This window comes from Manis javanica, chromosome 6 (genome assembly GCF_040802235.1).
Source record: "Manis javanica isolate MJ-LG chromosome 6, MJ_LKY, whole genome shotgun sequence".
In the NCBI taxonomy this organism is placed as follows: domain Eukaryota; kingdom Metazoa; phylum Chordata; class Mammalia; order Pholidota; family Manidae; genus Manis; species Manis javanica.
This window is the reverse complement of record NC_133161.1, coordinates 52,905,919-52,923,978: the sequence shown is the minus strand read 5'-3', so window position 1 is coordinate 52,923,978 and position 18,060 is coordinate 52,905,919. Positions and strand designations below refer to the sequence as shown.

General features: G+C 38.7%; 1 protein-coding gene across 1 annotated transcript in view; it reads left to right on the top strand.

The window, feature by feature from the left end:
• DNAH11 (dynein axonemal heavy chain 11) overlaps positions 1-18,060 on the top strand; it is a 337,006-nt gene that overhangs the window by 168,283 nt on the left and 150,663 nt on the right. The window contains exons 45-52 of the mRNA XM_073238711.1: positions 1,031-1,204; positions 4,973-5,177; positions 7,706-7,871; positions 8,496-8,598; positions 9,867-10,106; positions 11,596-11,757; positions 12,029-12,222; positions 15,513-15,675. Coding sequence (XP_073094812.1) covers positions 1,031-1,204; positions 4,973-5,177; positions 7,706-7,871; positions 8,496-8,598; positions 9,867-10,106; positions 11,596-11,757; positions 12,029-12,222; positions 15,513-15,675 — 1,407 coding nt within the window. The remainder of the gene's footprint in view (positions 1-1,030; positions 1,205-4,972; positions 5,178-7,705; positions 7,872-8,495; positions 8,599-9,866; positions 10,107-11,595; positions 11,758-12,028; positions 12,223-15,512; positions 15,676-18,060) is intronic.

Here is an 18,060-nt window from a genome sequence, read left to right as displayed (position 1 = left end):
ATTGTGGTTACCATAAGGTTCATGGATAGTTTCCTAACTATATAACAGTTTATATTAGGTTCATGGTCACTCTATTTCAAACACAATCTGAAAGTACTTCTTGTTTCTTCTTCTTACTCCTCCACACTTTATGTATTAGGTGTCACAATCTGCATTTTTTGTGTGTATCTCTTGACTGATTTTGTGTATAGTTGGTTTAACTGCTTTTGTTTTGTTTTGACTTCAAACTTACTTTGTAAGTAATTGGACTACTTCCTTTACTGTGGGTTTATTTTTACTGGTGAAAAATATTTAGGTTTAAGAACATTTCCATCTACAGAAGCCCCTTTAACATACCCTGTAAGGCAGTATAGTGATGGTGAATTCCTTTATCTTTCATTTATCTGGGAAACTTTTAACCTCTCCTTCACTCCTGAATGATAACCTTTCTGGAAAGAGGATTCTTGGTTGAAGGTCCTTTTGTTTCAATACATTAAATATTTCATGCCACTCCTTTCTGGCCTGCAAAGTTTCTGCTGAGAAGTCTGCTAATAGCATGATCGGGTTTCCCTTATAAGTAATTTTTTGCCTTTCTCTAGCTTATTTCAGTACCCTCTCTTTATCCTTTATCTTTGTCATTTTAATTATTGTATGTCTTGGTGTTGTCTTTTTGTAGTTCCTTTTGTTAGGGGCTCAGTGCACTTCTAGGACCTGGGTTATCTATTTCCCTCCCCATATTAGGGAAGTTATAGGGAATATAACCCCGGGGGAATCTAAGGTTCAGCCAAACTTAGCTTGTTTTTAAGTTAACAATTTTTCTAGAAAATACATATCTGATGAATACATGGCCATTAAAGGTTTCTGCCTTCCTGATATTATTACTCATTATAACTTCTAGTTATTTTTCTTGAGTTGTTACTCAGTCCCATTTGTAATTATGACTCTGTACATTGCAAACACTATGAGTTCAACTGGATTTGAAAGAGCTTTGTATGTATGTATTCAAAATTACCTTTAAGTTTGCAATAAGGATTTTTCTTGTTTTCCATAGCTTTCTGTTCATCAAGCTGAATTCAGTCGGTGGTGGCATAAAGAGATGAAATCAGTGAAGTTTCCATCCCAGGGAACAATCTTTGATTATTATTTGGACCACAAAACTAAGAAATTCTTGCCTTGGACTGATAAAATCCCCCAATTTACTCTGGATCCCAATGTACCTCTGCAGGTAGGTGTCTAGAGCACAGTAAATTTCAAGCCACACTATGCTGGTTTGACCCTCTTTTTGATTGTTTTCCAGCAGTCTTTCTCTTCCTTCTTGATGGACAAATTATTGTTGATATGGTCAGCATGTAACATTTCCTGGTGAAGAAGAATCTCAGTTATAGGATTGAGTAGTGAGATGACATCAGATTTCTGCAACCTCCTTTTAAAAAATATTTCAATTTATTTCTATGGTAACAGGTTTCTTTATATTTTCTTAGAGATTTTGTGAATTTTATTAAAAGTTGGGGGCATATTTCTATAGTTCTTATATCTGCCCTTATGTCTTAACACTTTTCACATATAACCTATTTCTTTTAACATCCTAAGCCATAAAATGAATGTTTAATTTCCTCAGCTCATGCATTTCAAATTCATATGGGAGCTGACAAATCTAAATAAATCTTTCTCTCTTTTTAATTGTTTCTCTTCAGGTATTATTGTTCTTCTTTATTGAATCATTCTTTAGTAATTTTATCCTACCTCAATCTGCTTTCCTTTTCATATTTCTTTCTCAAAATCATGTCGTTCTGATTCATTTTGGAGCTTATTGTTTCAAGTAGTGCCATATGAATACAACATAAGTAATTTCTATGTCATTATTTAGAAGGCAGCTATTGTCAAATTAGAGAAAATCCGATGTATTAGTTTCTTGGAGCTTCTGTAACAAAGTCCCACAATATAGGTGGCTTAAACAACAGAAATGTATTTTCTCATCGTTCTGGAGGCTAGAAGCTGAAAAGGTGTCAGCAGGATCAGCCCCTCCTGAGGACTGTGAGGGCAAGTCTGCTCCATGCGCCTCTCCTGCCTTTTGGGGGGTGGCTGGCGATTTTCTTGTTCCTGCATTGGTGGTAGTTCAGCTTCAGTCTTCATATGACATTTTTCCTGTGTGTGTCCTATATGCAAATTTCTCTTTTTATAAGGATATCAGTCAGATTAGGGGCTTGCTCTATTTCTGTTGGTTTGTGAGGGCCGTCATATCAAACTACTACAGACTGGGTGGCTTTAACAACAAAAATTTATTTTCTCACAGTTCTGGTGGTTGGAAGTCCAAGACTGAGGAGTCTGCAGTTTGTTTTCCCCTGTGACCCTGCTCCTTGGCCGCACATAGCCACCTCTTTTCCCTCTGTGCACAAATCCCTGGAATTGCCTCTTATAAGGGATTCCTCTTATAAGAGGAATTGCCTCTTATAAGGATACCACATTGGACTAGGGCCCACCCTAATGGCCTCATTTTTACTTAAGTACCCCTTTAAAGACCCTGTGTCCAAATCCATAGCACATTCTGAGGTATTGGGGGTTAGGCTTCACCATACAAATTTTGGGAAGACACAGTTCAACCCATAACACCTAACATGAGGAAATTTATTTCAAGAAATTCAGAGGTAGGATGGACCTTAGACTGATTAATTTTGAGATGGAGGTATAACCAAGGATTCATGTCATCCCGTCTCTCTGTTCTGCTCTTCTTAACACTGGCATCATCTTAAGACTGGGGTCCCTCCTGATCTTGAGATGGCTCCAGGGCCCCAGGAGTTACCTTCAGAGGAAAAGGAGACTTCTCATATTAGGCCTGGTGAGATCTTTCTCAGAAGCCCTAGAGAAGACCACCTCCTGCATAAGGGGGCATTTGCCATCCCTAACTCAGTCTCAGGCCAGGATAATGGGGTTACCATAATTGGCTTTGACAAATCATCCTGCCACTTGAGGAGCTGGGTTGAGCTTCCCCAAAGCACATGCTGTGGAAGGGGCATGAAGACTTGAACAAAGTGGAGGTTCTGAGAAGAAGGAGGTGGAGAAACGGGTGTTGGAAAGCAACCAACAGTGTCTGCTCCATCTGCTTTATGTATTTTAAGATCTCTGTTTTTGCTTAGCCTACCTAGACTTCTCCTGCCTAGCAGTATTATCTAGCTGGTGGGAATTTATCTAGCTGAAAATGTGTAATTAACCAAAGACCAAAAACTGGTAACACAGGTTGATGCACCTGATCAATAATATTTATTCAAAAGGGAACCTATTAGGACATTGTAATCTTACTTTACACACAGTTGCACCAAATGTGGTTATTTGATTAACAGCCTTTTAACATATTGGAAGAGAATCATACTGAATTGGTAATATCAGCCAATACAAATACTAAGTTGTTCTATGTCAGGCCCTTTTCTAATTGCTTTATATAGATTAACGGATTTAATCCTTATAAAACTGTATAAGGCATGGACTATTTCTGTCCTTATTACATATGGAAAAATAGGGGTACCAAGAGATTAAGCAATGTGTCTTCAGGTCATTTTCTAAAGTGTGTTCTTCTATATGGTAGGTAAAACAGGGCTTAGGTTCTGGTCGGGCTTGCTTGACCCCAGTACTACCACTTCTAGTTCACTGTGACTGTGGCCAAGTTATTAATGTTCTGTGGGCTTCAGGTTCATCATCTCTGAAATGGAAATAACAAAATGCTCCTCAGAGTCTTATGAGTATCATATGACATTTTGCGTAAAAAGTGCTTCGCAAAGTACCTGTTGCAACTCAGCTCTCAGTAAGTGTTAATTATTGGTATTAATGTAGAGAAAAGAATTAAGAGCCAAATTAAAAAGCAAATGATGACAACCAACAGCAAAAAAGGAGAAAAAAATACCATAAAACACAACTATAACTTTTTTTAAAACATCATCTGGGACTATTTAATATGGCTCAGGACAGTCTGTGCCTTTCAATAGGCCCTGAGGGTATCACTGAGTTAGTATGAAATTCTAGAGTAAATGTTGTTAATTATGAACATGATCCTGAATGATCTATAAAATACTCCATTGTGTTCAGTATATGCTAAGCACGTAAGGAAGAACCTTATTCATTTTATAATTTATGTGCTTTTCTTATGAACAATATGAATACTGCAAATAGCTTTTCACTCCCTTAATTTGACCACTAAGAAATGCAAGAAATTATCAGTTCTTTTTTAATCACTGTGCAGAATTCTATTTCTGCCATGTCTACACTGCTACTCCTTTTCTTCGTCTTATCTATTAGTCTGTGATCCCTGAGTCTGATTTTTTACTTACTATTATGTATCCTTCATTTTATTTATGTAAGCCACCCCAGATTGTTTGTGGAACAAGTGTAGTGTCTAAGTAAATAGCCAAATTTCAAAACAGAAACATTGTTATAAAAATTTTTAACAGAACAATGCATAATCAGTTTCAAATATGCCTTGGGTTTGTGAATATTCCACTTAAATTCATTGTTCTCCCCAAACTAGTTACTGTCTCCCCATGCTGATCTCCTTTAGTATGAATTTTGTGTAATATTTTGCCACTTAATCTTACCAGGCATTGGTACCGACTATCGTTTATGAGTGGCTTGACTTTTCAGATGTTCGGTCAGCTCCTAAAGAGCAGTGGGTAGCCTCTTAAATGTTTACTATATTCCCTAATGTGCCTAGCCCAAGATTACGCAGATTATAGGTATTCAATGATAGGAGTGCTTGGGCACTAGTACTTGATTGAAAAGGACAATTCAGTTGCTCATGTTATTGTACTTGGGCAGCATACACAGTTGCTCTCCTCAAGCAATGATGTTGGAGCTCTGACTATCCAAAACTGAAAATTGGGTGAGATCTCTCCTACTGGTAGAATTCTTTGGGCCTCAATTCTAAAGTAACTGTGTTGGTTCAGATATACACAATTTTGGAATGTCTCCCCCTCTGACCTTTCTCTCATTCAATTTTTCCCCCCAGAGAGTTCTGGTTCACACATCAGAGACAACTCGTCTCAGCTATTTTGTGCAGCTGTTGCTTGAGAAAGGACGACCAGTATTGCTAGTCGGAAATGCAGGGGTGGGAAAAACAGTCTTTGTAGGTGACAGGCTGGCAAGTCTCTCTGAGGATTACACTGTGTCCCGTGTGCCTTTCAACTACTACATGACATCTGCAGCTCTGCAAAGTAAGTGCTCCCCCTGTTCATATTCCAGTAACGAGATCAGAAACTGCCAAGTCAGGGACATGCAGCCCCAAGGGATGCCTACTTTCTCTAGGCTTTAGCCATTTCCCTCAGGTCTCAGGTGAATTTTTACTTATTGCCATTCTGGGTAAATACACTTTGTGATTTTGGTTTTTCATATGGGTTTCTTTGGCTAGTTAGAACTCTTTACAACAGTAATAATAATGTCAACAGTGTTCACTGCTTTGCATCTAAACTGTTAGGTTACTTTTAATCAATTTCATGAAGCCCTGACAACATAGGGAGTACTCCAGGGAGATAGTACCTTTCCAAGTAAGAAATTGATTTAGGAGAAATTCATTACAACTATACTGATGGAATGACAGGCCATGAGCTGTTGATTAAATCTTAGAAAAACTATGAGAATAATTTTAAACTGTTGAATAAATGTATCAATGTAATCAAAAGAACCTGAGTAAGGAAGGACAAGCCAAGTAGACATGGGGAGGAGAGGAGCAATCCTATGGAGAGCTGATATTGGTGGGTATTAACAGGGCCATATTGTGTGTATGGGGGGCAAAGTCTCCCTGTTGTCCAGTACTTTATGAAGCCTGGTTTCTGTGTTGTATATGTGCATTAGGTATATTGTTACAATTTTCTCTGTTATATCAGTAGAGAGAAGTTACCTTATTGACATGAACTCAGCTAAGAGTGATTCTTCTTTCAGAGTCAAGTTCATCTCCTTGCCTTTGTGAAAGGAGCAGTTTAAAAGCTGACTCAGCAGTATTTCATTGATTTCTTTAGCAAATGTATGTTCTTTATCTACTTTTCCCCAGGCGCCATATCCACTGCATGTTTTTCATTCACGGACACAGCAGAAGGGATCATTTCATGACTTGTATAGGGTATGAGTGTGCCTTGCTAATTCCTGAAGGGGCACAGGTGTAAAACTTAGAAATTGTCTATTAGCATGAAAAATAGAAAGTAGCAGTGTCCTCTAAAGAAAGTTGGGATTTCAAACTTTCAAGATTGGGTGACCAGGCAAAAATGGGAGATGAGATGGAAGAATCAGCTTAAGCAAATGCGTGAAAGAGAGAGAACTGTGGGACACAATTAGTTCATTGAACCTCTAGATTTACTGAAGCCAGTGATGGGATAGAAGGCTGGCAGGGTAGAGTCATAATGTAGATAGAATGCCCAGCTGTCAAGTTGGCCGAAGACCTCAGGAATTTCTAAGACTTGGGATTTTTAGTGCTAAAACTAACATAGTCCCAGGCAACCGAGGATGGTCACGGTAACTATAAAGACAGTTGAGCTGAAAGCCAAAGAGAATGCATTTCATTTGGTAGGAAATGGTGAGCAATTGATGGGGAGCAAGGAACTGACAAGATGCAAGCTATACTTGGGAAGGGAGGTCTGAGATGGGGAGACCAGGCTCCTCGAGGAGAATACTGGCTGAATACACTGTTACTCTGTATTAGAACTGTAAAGGGAGAGGCGCAAAGGAGGGGCCGTGAGGTACCATTTGCAGGCTGTGGTTGGGCAGATCAGGGAGGGACCAGAAGAGAAAAGTTATGTTGAGGCTTTGCATCTGGCTGGCTGGGAAAGTGTTAATCCCATAAGCAGAAGCACAAAAGGCAAAAAAGAAGAGGTAGGTTGTGCGTGAGGAAGAGGCATATTAAATTCAGTTTGGGAAGAGGTGTTTATTTGGGTGTTGCTAAATGTCCAGGCACCAGTAACCAAAGTGTTTGAAAAGACAGGGCCACTGCTTGGAAGAGGGGTTTGTTGATTTATTCATTTTATACTTCTTTGTTCATTAATTTATTCATTTGTTCATTTAACAAATTACTTGTGGTTGTCATCAGGAATACTGATGAACATGAACACGACATAGTTCCATCCTCATGCTATTTATAATCCGTTTGGAGAGTCCACAAGTAATTAGATACTACTTCTCAGACACACACTGTTCAGGATTTTCTACATTTGTAATTTTCTCTCAAATATATGGACACAGTTAATTAGCCACATGAAGAAACGATAACTTGTATTGAAGGATGGTGTCCACACACAGTACCCTCTTGTACCTCTGCCCTCTGGCCCGGGAAGAGGTGTGGGAGACTCTCCAGCTGTCCCTAGATGATCCTGCAGGGCGATAGAGAAGAAGGACTGAGAGGCCAGGCCAGGCCGTGGCTGGACTGGCAGTGGGCCAGGGGAGGAGAGTGCACAGATAAGCGATGGCATTGTCTCAGATGTGGTGGCCAGGGTGCTATCCCATTGCAGATGTTGACTCTCCAGGAATGGAGAGACGGGGGGAACTCTGGCAACAGGAGGGAGGTTGGCAGGGGAGCATGACATAGAAGGAGGTGACCGGAGATGCATCTCTGAAATCAGCCTGCAGAGAGGTGACACTTTAGCCATAGAGTGGATGAAATGGACAATGATGAAAAATGAGAAGGAAAAAAAAAAAAACGAAGGACAGAAAGCTACATTTTATCTGATTGGTAGAAAGAATTATCTCTTTGTTTCAGGAATTCTTGAGAAACCTCTAGAGAAAAAAGCTGGTCATAACTACGGTCCAAGAGGAAATAAAAAATTGGTTTATTTTATTGATGACATGAATACACCTGAAGTGGACTTATATGGCACTGTTCAGCCCCACACTCTGATTCGACAGCATATTGATTATGGACACTGGTAAGCAAATGTATTTTATACTCTACCTAAGTCTTATTATTACAGATAAATATTTAAAAATGGAATAACCCCAATTTCTTTGTCTTCTGAGGAGCATTTTCTGTGACACCTTAGGAGTTTCATTCTGCATCCCCTTTTCCTCTCTGTAAATGGAATAGATGCCCATATATCTTTGGAAGAATTAGATCAAAAAGTTTTTAGAAGCATAAACTGTACAGTTTAAGCATTAACTTCTTTAATACATTAACTCACACTGAGTTTCTTGGGAGAAGCCTCCCCTTATGCTGTGGTATATTGGTAATATCTGGGCATTGTGGTCTGCGATCCCTGCTGTAAGTAGGAGTCCTGTAGCTTTGCTGTGGATATTTCTAACCAAAAATCAGGTCACTAAGACTTAATAAGCAGTAATACTATGTATTGACTCAGCTCTGTTGATTCTGGTCAAAGGAACTATATAACCTTCCAAGCTTTAGTTTTTATATCCTGGAGATCAGGCTAATAAGCTCAACTTCACAGCGATTACAAAGATCAGAGTAGACAGTCTGTGATGAATCCTTTAGGAATTGGTGGATTTTGTCATCACCATTAGTTTTCAGATTTAAGACTCTGTTTTCTGTTTTTCAGGTATGATAGACAGAAGGTGATGCTTAAAGAAATCCACAACTGTCAGTATATTGCCTGCATGAATCTGATGGTGGGCAATTTCACAATCAATCCTAGACTACAGGTAGGGGGTTGAGAACTGCTGTCTCACAAAGACCCCTAAATATAATATGTTAATATTGTAGATCTTCATGCATGATGCCTTTGAGTGCAAATTAAAGCTCCTAATAGATGTTTGGTTAAGCATGTAAGCTTTTCTTAAAAATTAATAGCTATCTTTTAGAGCAGTTATAGGTTTACAAACCATTTAGCTGTTTCAGCTGAAAGTGCAGAGTTCCCATATACTCCCTCATTCCCCTAACCTCATTTTACCCTATTACAAATATCTTGCATTAAAGTGGTGATTTGTTACAACTAATGAGCCAATATCAATAAGTTGTGAATAACTGAAGTCTGAAAGTTTACATTAGGATTCATTCTTTGTCTTGTACATTCTATGGGTTTTGGTATAATAATCCACCATAAAAGTATCACACGTTATACTTTCAGTCCCTAAAATTCCCTTTGCTCCACCTATTCATTCCTCCCATCCTCCTGAATCCCTGGCAACCACTTGATCCTTTATGTCTCCATAGTTTTCCCTTTTCCAGAATGTCATGTAGTTGGTATCATGTGGTATATAGCCTTTTCAGACTGGCTTCTTTCATTTAGCTTAAGTATGCATTTAAGGGTCCTTCATGTCTTTTCATGTCTCAATAGCACATTTATCCCTGGATAGTATTCATTGTATTGAACAATCACAGTTTGTTTATCCAGTAGCCAACTGAAGGATGTCGTGGCTGTTTCTACATTTGGCAATTATGTACACAGCTGATATACATATGTATGTGCAGGTTTTGTGTGTGCATGTAAGCTCTTCAGTAAAAATCACCACCACCACCAATAACATACATACAGCAATAATCGCTGCTTACTAACTTGTCTGGAGTGAGCTGGAGGTTGGCTAGGTGACCCTGATAATCTTGGCTGGGCTCATTCATGTGTCTGGGAGTCGACTGTCAGCTAGTCTAAAGTGGCTTTGGCTGGAGAGATTGGGACAGTGTGGCCCTGTCTCATGTGTCTCATCCATCAGCAGGCTTGTAGAATTCATGATAAAGGTGTAAAGCCTTAAGAAAGCAAATGGAAACACACAAGCCTCTGACAGTGAGCAGCATGTCGTCACTTCCACCTCTTTCTGCTGGCTCAGTCAACTCATATGGGCAGGCCCAGACTCAGAGTAGAAGGCACTACAAAATTACAGGAAGGGATTAAACAGAGGTTTGTTTGTTTAATTTACTGGTATATTATAAAACCCCTGTATTATGCAACTTCTGTATTTGTTTTTCTTTTCAGAGACATTTCACAGTGTTTGCATTCAACTTTCCATCCTTGGATGCGCTTAACACCATCTATAGCCAAATCCTTAGTTGCCATTTCCAGCAGCAAGCATTCAGTGCATCAGTTCTCAAGAGTGGCCCCTCTTTGATACAGGCAACAATCGCATTCCATCAGATGATGACACATAACTTCTTACCCACAGCTATTAAATTCCACTACCTCTTTAATCTGAGAGACATGTCAAACATCTTCCAGGTACCTTGATGGCTCTGTATTATGCATCTTGAGTGAAGGAATGATTATAGTAAAATTAATGGCATAAAATATGGCACTTGGTTTACAATTATGCTATGTACTTCTGTATGCATTTTTTCATGTTGCACCATAAACTTCTCCCTGTGTGGTAAGTTTATTATTCCCATTTTATCAGTAAGAGTAGAGGTTCTTTGCAGGTTGCATAGAGACTTAGTAACAGAAGCAGGGATAGAAGATTGTACTAACTATTTCATTTATTCCTTATAAGTATTTGAGTGCTTCATTTTGTGTCATGTAAGAGGAACTGTCATTTTCTCATACTTAGTGATATGATTTTTAAATATACATCAAGAAAATTATAGGTTCTTTAATTGCTATTTTGTTTTGACATTGACACCTTGCTTACCTGATAAAAGGAGAGTGCTTATATTTGATTTAGAAGGCAATTCCAAAGAGGGAATTTAAAACTTGGAATTAAAAAAAAATCCAACTTATGGGGTCTTCTCTATATAGAAAAGTTAGTTGAGAATTATTTATGGATTAAATTATTTTGTGAGAAAGGTAATAAACTGGTTGAATATGCAGACTTCATGGGACTTGTTTATATTTGGTGATTTTTGTTTTTTCATATGTTTTTATAACTCTCTTTTCTAAATCACTCTAGAACTATCTCAAAACCATACCACTGCATTAGACAACAGCTTCCTAAAAACATGGCCCATTCCTTTTCATCTCTATAGTTCTAGCACTTGCCTGAAAGGTTGTGCTCAATAAAGTGTTATTTAAAAGTGTGTTTTTAATGTTACAAGAAAAGGGAAGGAAGGCCGTCAGTGACCTGGGATGGAGAGGCTGCCTGCTTGCTGTTCCCAGGCAGTCTGTTGACAGCTCCTGACGCCACCACATAATCGCTTAGTCACTTGCGGCTAATTCTCCACGACCCCCTTAGTGTCCGCTGCTGAGTCCAGAGCAAGCTGACTCATTCCATTAGGAGAGGGTCTCTATGAATCCAACCTACCCACAAAGTGTGAATTCAGAAAACTTCACTTTTGGCCTCATATTTGTAATCTGCGAAATGAAAGGATTAGATTACTGATTTCAAAGCATTTTAAAATAAAAAAATTAGGGTCCTGTGACTTTCATGTTAGCTGTTTATACTTTGGTTTTGGAAATTAAATAAATTGGAAGACTTAATAGACACACATTCTCAGATGCAGTATTTAGTTCTTGGTCTGGCTTTTGAAATGCAGTCTTGGCTGCTTCCCAAAAAATAGGTTTAATGAGAGTAAATTTTTAAGATGTTGCTTACTAGATAGAAAGACTGTTAATACATATGTAAAATATATAATGTTAATATATTAAAAATATTTAATGTTTCAACTCAATAAGTTGTTAAATTCAGTATACAATTAAAGAAAATATTAAAAAATTATCTATCTTGTAATGTCATCAGCTTCTTATTTTTAAAAATTTTCCCATTCTTGCCTTGTAGGGGATATTATTTGCTTCTCCTGAATGTTTAAAGGGTCCAAATGACTTAATACACCTGTGGCTTCACGAATCTTCTCGTGTTTATGGAGACAAACTGATAGACACAAAGGATTGTGATTTGTTTCAGAAAAACATGCTGGAGACTGCTTATAAATATTTTGAAGTAAGTGTATAAATGCCAGAGGTCACTGTTTGCTCTGGGACTAATTGGAGTTGGGGCAGAAGTTAGCTAAGGATGTGAATGAATTGTGCAAATACTTACCTTGCTGAAATAGCTGTGATTCCAGAATATACTTAGTCTGTACTAGGACACATTCCCCCCACCTACTCATATATTGATCTGAAAGCTTTTTCCTTGAGAGGCCCACTCTGCCTCCAGATGAATCATTCCAGATGGTTGACATGACCATACTTTCCTCTTCCTCCTCCTGCAGGGTGTAGACCGTCGTATGCTGCTTCAACAGCCCCTCATCTATTGCCACTTTGCCAACGGTGGGGAAGACCCAAGTTACATGCCAGTGAAGGACTGGGAGGTGCTGAAATCAGTTCTTACACAAGCTTTAGACGACTACAATGAACTAAATGCTGCGATGCACCTAGTTCTATTTGAGGATGCCATGCAACATGTGTGAGTTGGCTTGGCTAGTTATGATGCTTTTTCACAAGTAAAAACAGCTGATTTTTAATGATAATTTCAGGGTATCCATGATTGTTTTTCAATAGATTGTACGAAGTACTCCGAACTACCGGTTCTTACCTACAGTTTGCTACACAATATAAAACTGTGTCTCTATTACTTATATCACTGTCTAAATAATGTCTTATACAGGTAAACTACTTTCTGAAGTGCCATCATAGACATAATTTCACTGTTGCCCTGTTAGATAAGAATATTGAAAAAGAGGAAGATAAGGGACTTGTTCAAAGTCGTAAAGTTCAAAAGTACAGAGTCAAGATGGACTCAAACTGATGTGAATTGATTCAGCATGTTTATTGAGTACCTACGGAGTGCTAAACAGGGAGACTGCCAACCTGTCAGTGCTTTTTGAAAATTAGAAAAGATGGGTGAGGGGATATGTTTTCTTGGCAGAAAAAGGCCCCTGTTCTTGTGTAGAGCTTGTCCAGAAAGACTCTCCCTCACCTCCTAGACTGGGCTCCTTGGGCAGGGCACAGATTGTATAACCATGTGTAGCCCCCCTGAAGTCAGACATTGTTCAAGGTCCTGGGGCTGCAGCACGAACAGGATAGCTCAGTACCTTCTCTAGTTGGGCTAACTGGTGGTGCAGATAGATATTTATAGGATGTAAACAAACAAGAAAGATGTTTTACATGATGTGTCATGCTGAGAAATAGCTTGATTCTGAGAAATAAAATATGTAGATTCCCAAAGAAGGTCTGGAAATCTATGTGAGGAGGTAACATTTAAGGTGAGCTCAAGATGATAAACAGGAGGTAGGCATGAAAAGATCTGGGGGAAGAACATTCTAGGTGGGGCCAGTTTCATGTGGCCCCAAGGCTGAATGTTCAAAATCAGAAAGAGGATCAGTGTGGCTGCAGCATGGAGAAAAAGCGGGGAGAGCAGCACACGACAAGGATGGAGAGGCAGGAATGAGCCTTGTTCACACAGCATATTTCCTTGTAACCGGAGGAAAGAGTGTCGACTTTATTCTAAGTGCAGTGGGAAGCTTTTGGACAGATACTGTGTCCACAGTGTCAGGATTTGTTGATTAGCCTAAACAGCTCATCTTTACTGCTGCTATATGGAAAGTCTATTCATCTTTACATCCAACAGCAGTTCCCATCATTTCTCATTGACTCTATTGGTTTGTTAGAGCTGATGTAACAAAACACTGCAAACTAGGTGCTTTAGAAAAACAGATAATTATTGTCTCACACTTCTGGAGGCAAGAAGTCTGAAATCAAGTGTGAGGAGCTATGTTCCCTCCGAAGGTACTGGGAAGGATCTGTTCCAGAATTCTTTGTCAGCTTCTGGTAGTTCCTTGGCTTGTGGCAGCTTAACTCCAGTCCTCACATGGCATTCACCCTCCGTATGTGTCTGTGTCCAAATTTCTCCTTATAAAGGCTCCAGTCACATTGGATAAGGGGCCCACTCTACTCCATCTTAACTAATTATTTCTGCAATGACATTATTTCCAAATAAGTTTATATGCTACAGTACTGGGGCCTAGGACTTCAGTATATGAATTTGGGGGGACACCATTCAATTAATAACACTGTCCTTTTTAACACACAGTGTTTGGGCAAAGATTAAAATAATGAAATTATAATTAAAAATAAATCAAGAAAGAAGGAAGTACGGAGGAAGGAAATACAAACAAAAAAGTGTGGAGAGTTTGATTTTTAGAAGAGTTACTCTTTAAAATGTTTAGCCCAAGTGCCTAAAATAAACTTTGGAGGCCTCCCCATTATCAGTTACCATAATCATGTCAAGTATCAGTTGTTTTATTGATCCTTTGCAGTAGCAATCCTCTGATCATGCACACAAAGGGAGTCTTAATCGGCATCTGTGACCATGCTTTAAGGGAATTATTAGTAGCACTGTGTCCCATTGGGTTAGTTTGCACTGACTGCATGTGTGTATCAGGGCTCAGGCAGAAGAGAACTGATGGTGAGGGAAAGAGTCTTCCCATATATTCCTTCAAGTGTAGTTCTCAGTGGCCTGGGAAGGAGGCTGTGACTTTGATGAGGGATTATGAGCTGGAAGCTGATTTACTCAGTGTTAGAGATGATTTCAGAGCGTGTCCTTGAGAGCTGTAGAAAGAGACTTGCCACTTAAGAGCATCTTGTGAGGTACAAACTTCAAAGTGTCCAGACAATAAAGTGATGACCCTGCTTTGTAGCTTGAGGTTTCTCTTGTGTCCAAGTAATGTCGCAGCTTTCCCAAGGTGATTTTGTTGTGTGGTCGCGAAAAGTTAAACTTAATGGAATGGCTGAGCTTGTAAAAGTACCCTGTCTTGTCAGTTACTGAAGGTTTTCAGGAAATGCCCAGACCTGCTCGTCCTAGTGTGAGTGACCCCCAACTTCATTTTCTCAAGAAGCACTCTAAAAATAACATCTATGCAGATCATTCAGGGCCTGGAGTTTAAATTCATTTCAGAAAAGCAATCTAGAGTAAACAAAATGGTGTCCGGTTTTTTGCATTTGGGTATCCATATGCTTATACTTTGTTGCTCTTCTTAATATAGCATATATAACATAATCTTAATATAACATAACATGATTATGACATACTTCTTCAACCAAACACCTATTTTGATCATGTTAAAGCCAGTTTATACCTAACTGTAGAATGCAGCAATTGTATCAATTGCTTAAGCATTCAGATTCTCTTCAGTAATGTAGGAGAAGGGTTAGTTGACCTTGCTGGAAATTTAAGTCTGAGTCTGAAAAATTTTGGTAAATTTTCTGGAGTGTTCAAGGCCCAGGGGAAGCTTTGGTGCAAATAAGGAAGAATCACATAAAGAGCCAAGTGTTTAATCTGCATGAGACAAATCACATGTGAATTGTTTCTTGACCTAAACACAAAAGCATTCTCCCTTTGATTTCATTTTACATGGCTGCTGGTGTGAAGTTGAGATCTTTCTTGCTCTGCTCATCAAAAAAAACTGAAGCATAGATGAAAAGCCTCATATGTGCCTGACTTCTTGAGTTTTGATGGAGAGGAGTAAAGGACTGGCAGAGTCCAGGATGTGATTAGCACAGGACAGTTGGTGAAACAGCAGTGTAAGGGCAGATGCAGGCAGCATCTTTCTTTGGTGGCAAAACAGATAAACAAGGACTAAAGGTTTGCAGTAAAAATGGGAACTTAGTGTCTCAATATTTATGTAAAAAATAAAACAGACTTAGTCCCCGAGCTCTTTGGATTTCCTGCTGCAGTGGCCCGCTTTCTCTCACCAGGTGTCGCATCAGCCGAATCCTGTGGAGCCCTCAGGGTTATGCCCTCTTGATTGGAGTGGGCAGCAGTGGCAAGCAAAGCTTGTCCCGGCTGGCAGCTTATATTTGCAACCTTGATGTCTCCCAGATCACTCTCACTGAAGGCTTTGGGCTCCAAGAACTTCGGGTGAGTAAAGGTGATTTGGCAGCCCTTCTCCCTTCTGCTTGGCGGATAACGTGTAAGCTGGGAGAACACCCATGTCAGCTCTGATTCTCAGATTTGGCCAAGGCCTCCCCAGACATGTAAGAAGAGGGAAACTCTTCAGAGGATTTAGTTACCTTTCATTGTTTCTCCTTCATGGTCAAATTAGCAATAGTAAATTTGTTATGGGTGTATAAGCCTGTAGACCTGGCTCAGAAAATATTTCATTGAATACTTGCTCACACAAACATGTTTTTCCTTTGCATTGATCACACCTGAAACTCAACACTATTAGTATTCCTGTATGATGGAAGAAAAAAAAAAGATAACTGCCTTTACAAGTACAAATAGATTTCTTCCACTTCAGATAAGAAGTGAGGATATTATGAAAGTAAAATGCAATGGGAATACGTTCTAGAAACTCTCATGTGTCTATTTTTTCATTTTTTTCCAATGATTTTTACTAAGTTTATATTATTGTGCAACTGTTATGCCAATCTAATTTTAGTATATTTCCATGGCTCCAGAAAGGAACCTTGTACCCATTTGTAATCACTCCCATTCCCACCCCTCATCCCCAGGCCACTATTAATCTACTTGATGTCTCTGTGGATTTGCCTATTCCAGACATTGCATATAAATGGAATCATACAATACGTTACCTTTTATATCTGGCTTCTTTCACTTACCATAATGCTTCCAAGGGTCAAGCATGTTGTGCATGCATCAGTACTTCAGCCTTTTTATGGCTGACTCATTTTTAATTGTATGATATATCACATATTGCTTATTCATTTATCAGTTGATGGGCATTTGGGTTGTTTTCTCTTCTTGGCTTTTATGAATAATGCTGCTATGAACATGTGCATGCAAGTTTCTGGTTGGACATGTGTTTCCATTTCTCTTAGATATATTACCTAGGAGTGGAACCTGCTCTGTTATATTATAACTATATATTTAACCTTTTTAAAAATTGAGATATAATTGGTATATAACAGTTCAGATGTACATATTAATTCAATGTTTGTATATCCTACAGGGTGATTACCACAGTAAGTCTAGTTTCCATCTGTTACCGTACATTTGACGCCCATCACCCATTTCTCCAGTTCCCCAACCCCTTTACCCTTCCGATAGCCATCAATCTGTTGTTTGTATCTGTGAGTATGGTTCTGTTTTGTTTGTTCATTTGTTTAGTTTTTAGATTCCACATACGTATAAGTGAAATCATATGGTATTGTCTTTCTTTCTGTCTTATTTCACTTAGCATAATACCCTGAAGGTCCATGCATATTACTGCAAATGGCCAGATTTCCTTCATTTTTATGGCTGAGTTGTATTCCTGTGTGTGTGTGTGTGTGTGTGTGTGTGTGTGTGTGTGTGTTTATCACATATCACATCTTTTTTATCCTCAATCAGGGGACACTTGGTTGTTTCTCTGTCTAAGCTATTGTAAATACTATTGCAATGAACACAGGGGTACAGATACATATTTCTTTTTGAGTTAGTGTTTTCATTTTCATTGGATAAATACCCAGAAGTGGAATAGCTTGATCATATGGTATTTCTATTTTTAATTTTTTGAGGAAACTCCATCTTGTTTTCCATAGTGGCTGCACCAATTTATATTCCTACCAAACAGTGCACAGGAGTTCACTTTTTTCCACATCTTCTCCAACACCTACTTCTTGCCTTTTTGATAATAGCCGTTCTAAAAAGTGTGAAGTGTTACTGCATTGTGGTTTTGATTTGGATTTCTCTAATAATTGGTGATGCTGAACATGTTTTCATGTGCCTTTGGTCATTTGTATGTCTTGTTTGGAAAAATGTCTCTTTAGATCCTCTGCCATTTTTAATTTGGATTTTTTGTTTGCTATTGAGATGTTTAAGTTCTTTATATATTTTGGTTATTTACCCCTTATTGGGCATATTACTTGTAAATATTTTCTCTCAATCTGCCGGTTGTCCTTTCATTTTGCTAGGTAGTTTCCTTTGCTGAGAAGAAGCTTTTAGTTTGATATAATCTCATTTGTTTATTTTTGCTTTTGGAGTCAGATCCAAAAACTCAATGCCAAGACCAATGTCAAATTTACCCCTATGTGTCTTCTAGGAGTCTTACATTCAAGCCTTTAGACCAGTGAGTTAATTCGTGTATAGTGTAAGGTAGTAGTCTAATTTCATTCTTTCACATGTGGCTGTCCAATTGTCCCAACACCATTTATTTAAGAGATTGTCTTTTCTCCATTGTAGATTCTTGGCTCTTTTGTCATAAATTAATTGACCATATATGCACAGGTTTCTTCCTAGGTTCTCTATTCTTATCCATTGATCACTGTGTCTGTTTTTATGCCAATACTGTTTTGGTTACTA